The 11,881-nt window shown below is 36.0% G+C and overlaps 1 protein-coding gene across 1 annotated transcript in view; it reads left to right on the top strand.

Moving 5' to 3' along the window:
- Positions 1-295: 295 nt before the first annotated feature.
- Positions 296-11,881, top strand: part of COL5A2 (collagen type V alpha 2 chain) — a 144,932-nt gene continuing 133,346 nt past the window's right edge. The window contains exon 1 of the mRNA XM_047773048.1: positions 296-628. Within this exon, the coding sequence (XP_047629004.1) occupies positions 532-628 (97 nt within the window). The 5' untranslated portion in view covers positions 296-531. The remainder of the gene's footprint in view (positions 629-11,881) is intronic.

Genomic DNA, 11,881 nt, shown 5'->3' with positions numbered 1-11,881 from the left:
AATTCCTCCCTAATGTCTTTTTCAGCTTATAGGGAAAAAGTGAATGGGTGTGTGTCTGGGGGAAGGGTTAGGGACGGGAGAATAAGACTCTAAGACTCTTTCCTTCTAACAGACTTTAAAAAAAAAAAAAAAAGGAACGAGAAACAAATGTTTGTTTCTGCGATTAAGCCACATTTATGTTTAAAACATAAATGAAATAAGGACAGTTAAAGGCACAGGAGGCGCGTGTTCTGATTTGGTTGTTTACCATCAATCAGACCGTTGCTTGGCAGACACTGGATGGTTATGAGCCTGAACAAGCTGAAAAGGGGCAGGAAAAGAAGTGGAGGCAGCATTCTTCCTATTTAAAGCTGCATCGCTTGAAAAAAGTTTTCGCAGACTGTGCCGGAGCTGGTGCTGAAAAAGGGGGTTTGCAGAGGCTGCCCTGGGGCTAGTGCTGAAAGAAGAGCCCGGAGCTGACTTCATGGTGCTACAATAACCTTAGAATCTACTTTTCACTCCCAGGAGGACCCACATGTCTAATATTTAGACATGATGGCAAACTGGGCAGAAGCAAGACCTCTCCTCATTCTTACTGTTTTATTAGGGCAATTTGTCTCAATAAAAGCCCAGGAAGAAGACGAGGATGGTGAGTTTGCCATTTGCCTTTCCTTGTGGTGTTTATTGCATGGTTTGGGAAATAGGTGGAATGTTAAGCCTCAGGAAGAGCACGAAGAGGAGGTTCTGGTTTGAAGTTGAGAAGGGGGCTGACAGATTTGCACCTGGGAAACGGCTCCGAAGACAATTGGGATGTTTGTAAATCCGGAGCTTCTACATCTGCCGCTGGGAAGAGTACACTGTTGAAATATTTCTGGGAAAGCCTGGGATAAGTCCTTTTGCCTGAATGTGGAGAGTGGGACGTTTCAAAGAAAAGAGACTGCTTAAAACGGAGTCCTAAAGGCACTTTTAGTTAGAGGAGTTCTGTTATGTGGGCTGGAGTTTTCAGAGCAAGAAGTTGCCGCAGAAGCAGAGTAGGGTGGAGTCTTTTTTGTACTGAACTTCAGCTGCTTCATAAAATTCTTTGTTTAGAAAAACCTCTGCAGCCACTCTGATAACTGATTTTTCTTTGTCTTTGGATCTTTATTCTTTTCTGTTTACCAACTTTTACGTCTTTGTCTTTCCCATTTTCATTTGTGATCTTACAATCACTTTTGCTTTCTGAGAGACAGTCTCGTTTATATCTCAATGGCAGAGGCTGATAGAAGCCAGATTTCTTATTTTCCCACCCTACTGACTTGATTATCAGGACAGTGGTGGTTCTCTGTTGGATGACGGAAGGCAGGAAATTGGCATGCCTTATATAATTTATTTATCATGGACTATTTGTATGGATATTATTCATGAGACACAGGTTTCCTTTCTTCTCTTTCCTTTTTTAAAAATGTAAGACAAATCTTGCCTGGTTACCAGTTTTTTTTTTTTCTATGCAATTTACACATGTTAGCGTTAGGTTCTGTGGTTAAGCAAAAATGCTTGGCTGCTATTGAATATTAGAAAATATTTAAACTGATTCCACTGATTATTAAATCCTTGCCCTCTAGGCCTGAAGTTTCAAATACAGACATGTCCTCTTTCATAATAGGCCATTATAGATTTTCATAACAATTTAACATCAAACTCAAGCTTTTAAAACTTAGCACATTTATTGAACTTTTCTGTTATTGTCTTTCATATATATATGTTTGTGTATATATACACATATATGTATGTGCAATGTGTGTATATATATTTTTTAATACCTGCTTTGTGTATTTTTTGTTTCATAGATGTTCATTAAAATTAATCTAGAAACCTAAGATCTAAAAAACATTTAAAGAGTGAAAATAAGAATCTGGGATGAATACCCAACAGTCTGTCCAGAGTCCCATAGAGGGGGCACTTTCTAAAATCTTGAAACTTTTTATGTTACTTTTTATGTCTGAAAAAAAATGAGATCATTTATAAAAGATAAACTCTTGAGTTTCTTTGCAGTGTTATAAAAAGCATGTGTTGTTTGGAAGGGTTGAGGAGGTAGTTGAATAGGAAGTAGTAGTCAGGAAAGGGAAGAAAAAATACAGAAGAATTCCAGTAGAGGTAGAAAATCTAAATATAAAAGAAATAGTTGATTCTCTTCTCCCCTAAAAACCCCAACAGTTTTAATTTAAAGCTTCATTAATACAACTTTCCTTGTTAACATATTTTAAAATAAATAACTTACATTTATAACATGAAAATAATGGAACATGTGCATAACTGAAAAGGATGTTTCATAAGGTATGTGGAATAGACCATATGTTAAAAGACTTTCCCAAATACTTATAATTATCATAATACTAATTTATATAAATGTTAAAATTTGAGGCTTGGTGCAAAAAAGTCCCTGATTCCACACCAACTCACCTCCCCCTCAGTATAACCAAATAGCGCAGAAACTGGAATACTAAACATTAGATTTTACAGAAAAAGGGTAGTTGCTTGCATACGTATTGTGAAAAATAAATTCCTCAGTTTTACTACTCAAACTGTGAGAACATATGTGATAAAAATTCAATACCAAAGAAAACAGTTGTAGTCCTAATTAAAGATGATATAGAAAAGAATTCCAGAATCCAGGATATTCAGAGCTACATAACTTGTGCTGATTTACCATGCATATTTTGCTTTAATTTATGTTGTGTGGATACTTGGCAATACTTTTTTCCCCTGTACAGACTTGTTACAAGCTTAACAAAAGTGGTCAGAAATTTGAAACTCCCATGTGATTTTAAATTTGGGGAAAAGTAAGTTCAGGTAAATGTTTTAAAACCAAAGAAATATCTAAGGATACATGTAAAAACATATATGTTTTTCAACTTTTAGCTATAAGTAAGTCATATAACGTTGTATTGACTTTGTATACAAATATGTCCCCTTTTAAATGTATATACTTATTTTCACATGTAAGTACATATTTATAAGCTTTTATTTTTTCTTTTCAAGACTTCAAGGTATATTTTTCTTCTGTTTGACTGTGATTATTTACCAGAAATTTAAAACTTATGTTACATAGTGCCTGTCTGATAGAAATATTTGTGAATGATGAGATAAGAGAAAGTAAATAAAGTTTTAGGCCTGTTAGGCCAAAATCAGTACTACTTTTCACTAAATTTTAAGAACTGAATTGATATTTTAAATTTATAAAAATGAGAAAGTTTGAGAGTTCAGCTAACTTTAGTTGAGACTATTAGGTAAAATTAAGTTACAAAAATGAGTTAAGATGACAAAATCAGCTTTTCATGAGTTGTGTGTATGTGTGTGTGTGTTACTTGTGGGGCAGGGTGCTTTGAGAGATTCCCCATTTGTTTTTTGTAGGAGAAAATACTAATGCATTTGTAGTAACTTTTATATTCCAAAATAAAAGTCTAACACCTAGTGAGCTTGTATACATTCTTGTTTTTAGAAGTGGCTACACCTAATCTTAGAAAATAATCCTTGAGATGAATCGTTGATTTCAACAATGAAACAGAGAAGCAATGGACAGAAGGGAAGGTGCAGAACAGAAACGTACCATTTTCTTTCCAGAGACTATAAACGTCATTGCTTCTCAGAGACCAGGCAGGTAACATCAACAAGTGAAGCAAGTGGGTGTTCGTACATCATCAGGGATGGTGGGCCTGTGGAGAACTGAAGGTGCATGCCCACTTGAAGGCATTCAAATCTAATGTTTTCAGAAAGCATTGCATAAGCCAAATGCAACATATCTGGGTGCCAAGTCTGGCTCATGGACCATAAATTTGCAACCCTCTTGTTGCAGCTCTACACCAATATCCTGGACCCAAGCCAACTTCTGCTTACTGAGAAGTGAGGGGCTCATGGTCTTTTCTATAGCATAGTCCCCTATATTTTTTATTATATCTACCTTTTATCTCATTGTTAAAAACAAACATGAAGAAACTAATGATTAACACTAGTATTTGGATGGGTTCATTTTAAAGGAGATTAAGAATATGAATACATAGCCTAAGATACTTGTTCATTCATAGATTGTTATAAACTCATTACTGTTGACATAGATACTTCAGATCATGTAGGGTATGCAAACTCTGCTTTTGCTGTGGATGTTTTAATCAATGTTCAGGTGCTTATAGCAGAATGCAGTAGTTTAAACCAAAAAAATATTGTTTTGTTTTTTGCTTACATAAAATAAGCTTTTAGTTATGTAGTGAAAAGCTGGTATACCAGCTCTACAAATTAGGGATTCAGTTTTTTTCCAGCTCTTATATCTTTAGGGGACAGCCCTTGTTGTTATATTCCTACGCAGCTGCTAGAGTTCCAGCCATTATATTTACCTTCAAGCATCTGGATAGAAGATGGGAGACAAAATTCCCTCTTTTTAAATGGAGACTATTAAATCCCCATATTTCAACTTACTTGTAAGTTAGCTAGAATTTAGTCATATGGTCTCACAAAGCTCTAAGGGCTGCTGGGAAATGTAGTCTTAGCTAGGTAGCACTGGCAATGTACTCTACTAAATACAGTTATATTATGAAGGATATAAATGGGCAAATAGATATTAGGGGGCAACTACAAGCCCAACCACAGTGAGTATAATTGTCAGCCACTTTCAGTGGAATAGATCTTCTGGTTTTAATGGGCAGAATATAGTTGAGTAAACAATTCTACTCTGCTTATTGTTTATTTCTGAGCAGATTATAAAGCAAAGAATACTGGATGGCACTTAAATATTAGGTTACAGTTCTTTCCTTATTCTCATCAGATAAATTTAGAAGTAACTGTAACTTTTATTCAAACTAGAATGAGGCTTTATTTTGAAGAGTATCTCACTCTATATATGTAGACTGGTAGATTGATAGATATAACGAATTTTTTTTTGTCTTTTTGCCTTTTCTTGGGCCGTTCCCGCAGCATATGGAGGTTCCCAGGCTAGGGGTCGAATCGGAGCTGTAAACACTGGCCTATGCCAGAGCCACAGCAACGCGGGATCCGAGCCGTGTCTGCAACCTACACCACAGCTCACGGCAACGCCGAATTGTTAACCCACTGAGCAAGGGCAGGGACCGAACCCGCAACCTCATGGTTCCTAGTCGGATTCGTTAACCACTGCGCCACGACGGGAACTCCCGAATTTTTTATATTGACAAACATGATGTATACTTGGACTATGATTCTTTAGGTTAGTAGGTAAATAATCCACAGATCAATGTTGAGCTGGCTGCATGAAAAATCACCTGAAGAAGTGGTTGCCAATATAGATTCTAGGCTCCCCTCATTTCCATATATCCTGATTTATAGCTATGGGTGGGAAGCTCTCTGGGTGATTCTGATTCATGCTGTGAACCACTGTAATAAAAATCCACCTAACACTCTTGATCTTGATGTGGATACTAGTTGCTTTCCTGTTCCAAGGCTGCACACTGTGACTTTGGTAATAACTTACTATCCTAGTTATTCCTTTCAGTTATAAGGTTGCCTAATTAAAGTTTGTAGATAAACCATTGCAAATTCATCATCATCTCTGGAAAAGCAGCTCAAGTCCCAAGTCCTCCTCATGGTGGGTTAGATGAATATTCTGCTACCAAAGGGCACACACTATTAATCTGTTTACAGGTGAATATATAGTTTTCATTTTCTCTCTCTTACTCTCTCTTCACACTTCTATCATATCACCACAGACCTAACACTTATTGTGTTCATCATTCTAGAAATGCACCTAACACAATATATGAGGTAAAAGCATAAAGAGAATGCTTTGTTTTGAGAAGAGGGGACTTAGAAGATTGAAGTCATGTTAATCTGGGGTTTTTTTCTTTTTTAAAATCCTGCTTGAAGGATAATTCATGCATCATCACTTAGCCTTATATGGCGACTTATAAAATGTTTAAAAATGGATCACTTTTTGACTGTAGTCTTTTTTTTTGCTCTGAGATCTCAGCATTGAAAAGTTTAGATTGGCACATGAGAGGAAATTGTAGGATAAAAAGACTAAAATTGTTAATTATTAATTGACCTATTGTATGAATTTGGGCAAGTTGCACAAGTTTATATAAGATGATGGAATTGCTGGGAACATATTGACAATTCAAATTTCCTTCCATTTAAATTTCAGGTGAATTTTTTCTTTTTTTTTTAATTTTTTTATTATTTCCCCAGTACATTTTTTTTCTACTGTACAGCATGGTGACCCAGTTACACATACATGTTTGCATTCTTTTTTCTCTCATTATCATGCTCCATCAGAAGTGACTAGACATAGTTCTCAGTGCTACACAGCAGAATCTCATTGCTTATCCACTCCAAAGCAATAGTTCGCATCTGTTAACCCCAAGATCCCAATCCGTCCCACTCCCTCCCTCTTGGCAACCACAAGTCTATTCTCCAAGTCCATGATTTTCTTTTCTGTGGAAAGGTTAATTTGTGCCATATATTAGATTCCAGATATAAGTGATATCATATGGTATTTGTCTTTCTGACTTCTTTCACTCAGTATGAGAGTCTCTAGGTGAATTTTTTCTAAATTTCATTTAAGACTGATGAGCCATTATATTCAATATTTAAACTTTTTTTTTTTTTGGTCTTTTTGCCTTTTCTAGGGCCGCCCCCACAGCATATGGAGGTTCCCAGGCTAGGGGTCCAATCGGAGCTGTAGCCACCAGCCTATGCCGGAGACACAGCAACGCGGGATCCAAGCCGCGTCTGCGACCTACACCGCAGCTCACGGCAATGCCAGATCCTTAACCCACTGAGCAAGGCCAGGGATCGAATCTGCAACCTCATGGTTCCTAGTCAGGTTTGTTAACCACTGCTCCATGACGGGAACTCCATATTCAATATTTAAAACAGCATGAATTCTTGACATTTGCATGGAGGGCCATCTAGCCAATGGAAAATTTTGCCTTAAAGTTGTGACTACATTGGCAACCTTAGTGTTTTTATTTTATTTTATTTGTATGTTTAAAAATAATCCTTCAACAGAAATTCACTTATATATTATATGTTCTCTAAGGAACAAGATTTTCCTTACCCATGTGTTTCCTTCTACAGATAAGTCAGTAATATTAGCAATATTAATAAATTAATATTAATAAAATAATGGAACTTTGTCCCTCTAGGTTCTGCTATAATTTTCAAGCTCAAAAATATTTATATCTTTTTTTTTTGTATTAGTTAGATGTAGGGAGAAGGAAAAACATTCTTATAGTTGTTTTTCTTTCTTTCTTTTTTTTCTTTCATCTTTTTTTCCCAGGTGTCCATTCAATCAGAATTATAAATTCAGTTTCAAGATGACAGTAGACTGGATTATTCAAAACATTACTTGCAAGATAAGCATCATAGGCTCATTTTAGTCTTTATACTTCAGAAAGTAAAGTAAGCCATGGTCCATCTATCACTGGAGAGAACTCCTGGATTCTGGTCCATTTCTGCTATTTAGCAGAGTCCCTTAACTTCAGTGAGCCTTTGGGTGCTCATCTGATATTGATGGAATTATACACACCCCTGTCAATCTGGTAGGACTATTAGGAGGGTCATTTGGGAATTTTACCTGAAGATAGTTTTAGAGCACTTAAATGAGACACAGAAAGTAATATTGTAACTGATTTCAGTCATCACAGATATAGACCTTGGTGGTATATTTTTTTTTTACTTTTACCAGATCTTTGATTTTGTTTTGAGGAACCTTATGGATTTGTTCTCCTTCTGTATTTTGTTTGTTCTCCATATCCTGGGGGAACTTGCTCCATCAATCATGCTCTCTTTTCCATAGCTTCAACAGCTTCCTTTGTATGAGCTCTTTCCCCTTAGCCTGTAAACAAGCTCGGCTCTCTCCCAGGGCCTGTGTCTGGCTCCCACCCTCCCTTTAAATGAAAAGTTCAGTTGCTTTAAAGGAGCAGTGCAGTTTTCTATCTGCCTCCATGCCCTCACTCATCCAACTGTACTCTGACTCTGTGCACATCCCACAAACCCTCTCCATTCCACTTAAGTTGGTCTAATAAGAGGAGAACTGAAATGTGTGATGTTTCACTGGGGTTCTTTCACCTACCACTGACCACTCCGACTTTCCTGAAAGGCTCCTCTCTGAAGGTTCTCCCTATACCTTCCTGACCTTTTCCTCTCAGTTTAATGGTCTTCTTCTCTTTATTTATCCTTAGCACATTGTTTTCTCATAGGAGTTAGTCCACTAGTCCTCTCCGTGTGTTAGATTATCTAAGAATCTTACTCACTCAGAGTTTTTCTTAATAGCCAGTTGCTGATCATTCTTGGATCTCTCTTTCCAATCCTGACCTTCTACATGAACTTCAGAATACCCAGTTTCCCACTGGGTGGTCCATGGCCACTTCAAGTTCAGTGTCCAAAACGCAACTCAGTATCTTCCGTCTAAGACAGGATCATCTTTCTCATGTATTCTTTTTGTCAGTTAATGGCAACATCATCCTACCTGGTTATTCAAGCAAAAATCTAATCAGTCATTAGATTCTACCATTTTACCGGCTAATTCCTTCCCAGATATACATCCTGTCCTCTGTACTACCAATGCCTCAGTTTAGGCTCTCACCATCATTATTGCAATAATCCTTGGATCACTGCAGTTTACCACAGTGGCATCTAAGTTTGTCTCCTTGACATCCACGTGGCTACTTCCCACCCACACCTATATAGACCTCCTCTTTCACCACTGTAATATAAAATTAAAGTATGATCACATTATTACCTTCCTTAAAACTTTCCATTAATTCCCATAACTTGAGAAAAAATAATGTTCAAGCTCCTAAGCAAGGCATTCAAGACTTTCCATGATGTGGCCCATTTCTAGAATTTAAGTCATAGTAGCTGTCATTTTTTGCCTCAAAATAAGGAATTGCCTCTAGTTCTTACCTGCCACTACACACAGGCATACACACACTTATCTTTTTTTTTAAGTCTGCTTTCTAGGTTCCACTTGATTTCATAAATTTATTTTATGTGTTTGGTACACAATGGTTATTCCATGTGTATATTCCACTTGAGTATTATTTTTGAAAATCTAAAAAATATCTCTCACACTCTGTAGTTATTCAAATAAAAGTAAACTGATTTCAAATTCAGATTTTGCAAATTATATTTGTATATTTTTGGGCTATTTTCTTGATTTTTTTACATCTTGGTTCATCTATAAAATTGGAAAAATAATATTTACCTTAAATAATTATTTTGAAGACTCTCATGTATATAAACCACCTGTGTAGTAGTATGGCTCCTAACAAATTGTAGGAGCTCATCGAATGATTATTGATGTTATTATCCAACATTATTATCCAGTTGATATTATCATTCCACTACTGTTTAATAACATGGCAATGATAAAAAAAATGCTTATTTGGTGATTATGACAACCAAACTGTTATATGTTATAAAAAAAAAATAAACAACTTGTGCCCTCAAAGAGATTAAAATTAGTGTGAAACATAATTCCATTTTGGTCATTTGGACACTACATCAGTATTTTAACCTGATACCTAAATAGGCTGTATTTTATGCCCATTTATAAATTTCACTCTTCAAATAGAAGAGCTTTTTTCTTAGGTAGGTTTACTATGGGGAAAAATGAAAGAAACTAGAACCTCTTTCCATTGAAGGCTTTCTAATGGCCATGTGATTTGAAGCATTACTCCTGTTCTCCTGTTTCACACCCCCACACACATTTCATTCTCTGTGACTCTTCCCAGGACGTGAGCAAGCCAAGCACCATTCATTCCATGCCCCAGTGCTACCTCATGTCTGTCTACCAGCTCTGTCTGTTTCAGAGTTTATTTTCTGAAAATATGATAGTCATAAAAGTCTGTATTAAAAATTGGAAACTTATTTTCCACACTGCACTGCTCTGGGTTACATGTGGAATGAGAGGAATTGCTTCACCACACAGGGATTTACAAGGCAGCTCCCAGGACTATTTGGATACAGTAATGGGGGTGACATCTTTTCCCAAACCTGCAGCAAGACTCATCATTTTCCAGAGGCTGCTGGTTTCTTCACTCCCTTCATTCCCAGGAGATTTTTGTGAAATTAACTCCAGAAAGCAGAACCTGGTGTAAGATGTAGGCTCATTCTTCATACTCACACTTTCCTTACTTTGCAGCACTTTTGTTTTGGTTTTTCAGACTTAAACAAAATGATGGGTTTGACTTGGAAGGAGGTATGCACATGGAATTTCACCAGATAATTTGTAGCTATGAATTCCTTTAATTAAGTCTTTGTTATTCAGTACACTTATTCTGTGGCCATCAGCTTTAGAGTTTTTCATTACGGAATTTTAAAAATATGGATGCTTCTCATAGCAAATAAAATTTTTTTATAGAGAGTTAATATTTTCATTTATCTTAAATAGCACTTGCTCCTGAGTTCGAAGAACCTATCAGATTCATTTGTGCTAGTTTGAAATTATTTTTAAAATTTTTGTCATTCTTTCCAGAGCTTTCTACTGAAGAAATGGTTAAGTAAGTTACAGTTTAAATCAATATATTATGCTTCCATGTTAGTCCTAAATTTTTAGCTAGAGTTTCTGGTAGCATGGACTCTTGGGTGGACAGTGAGGTTGGCTGGTTACCATGGGAAGATAAACTACAAAGGAAAAGTTTCTAGTTTTCTGGTTTTAGCCACCAACACAAAACCTCTGAAGTTTTATAAAGAAGGCTTATACTTTCTTTTGAGAGGACAGAAGGGTACTGGCCATTCTAAGGCAAATGAGTGATTCTGATATAAGAATCTTCTTTGCATGAGTTTGTACTAAAAAAACAAACAAAAAAAAACAACAACTTGGGGCCAGTGAAGAAGGAACAACTGAACATTACATCAAGAGCTTGTGTTTAAGTCTTAAGATGCTACAAGTGTTATGTCTCTCTGAGTGTTCTTTTAAAAAAAACTTCTTTCTCCAACCCTTCCCCATTTCCTCTTAAATCTTGATCGCTACAAATTAGATGAGGCATGTGTTTGTGCTTTTATTTTTTTCTCTTAAGCACAGTAAAACTGACCTGCATTTTGCTGAGAAATAACAAATAAATTCCTGAACAAATGGAGTTTTTACTAGCCTGGAAAGATTTCGGGATACATAGAGTCTGTTTTACTTAAAAAAAAAAAAAAAAGTAGGGTAGTTCCTTGATGTAGAGAATGAGTCAAAATTGAAACAATTAGTTCTATGAATATATTTGAAGCTCCTTTGGCAGTGTTTATGTTTAGGTATGTGATGGATAATGGAATAAAATTAAACTAGTATTTTTAAGTGATATTTTGGTATATTCAGTATATAAATATTTCATAAACTTTCTAAAACTGCATTCAGTTGAGTTACCTTTTACTCCTTCCACATCTGTTCCATGGATGCAATGTAGCTAAAGTCCCAGGAGATAAGCAGGTCCAGTTCTAAGAAAATGGTTTTGAAATAGATGACTTTTATATATAATTTAATTTTATTTTATTAACTTTTTAGGAAAATGTACTTTCAATCTCCTTTCTTTTTGAAGAAAAGGCATTCAGAAGTCTGCCTGACAATCAAAGTCTCACACTGTAGCCTTACTTGGATGTCACCTTCCCAAATTTGGTTCAAGTCACAGAATTTTTCTTTGAACCTGACCTTCTATCAAAACTTATCTGTTTTGTGTCCTCTTTCTTTTCTTTTCCATAAGAAACTAATCTATAACACATGCCCTCTCTAGCCAATATTCCAATGCACACCATATAATATGGATAATGTGAGCATATTATATGGCAACTTGACTTTTGTGATTATTTTTCCCCCAGTATTCTCTGATCATCAGAATCAGCTGACATCATGGCTCTGGGTAAAAACCCCAATATCAGATGGATTCTATGGCTCACATTGTAGGCGGATGAA

This window comes from Phacochoerus africanus, chromosome 3, assembly GCF_016906955.1.
Source record: "Phacochoerus africanus isolate WHEZ1 chromosome 3, ROS_Pafr_v1, whole genome shotgun sequence".
Lineage (NCBI taxonomy): Eukaryota > Metazoa > Chordata > Mammalia > Artiodactyla > Suidae > Phacochoerus > Phacochoerus africanus.
Note: the sequence above shows the minus strand (reverse complement) of the source record. Positions and strands in the feature narration are given on the sequence as shown.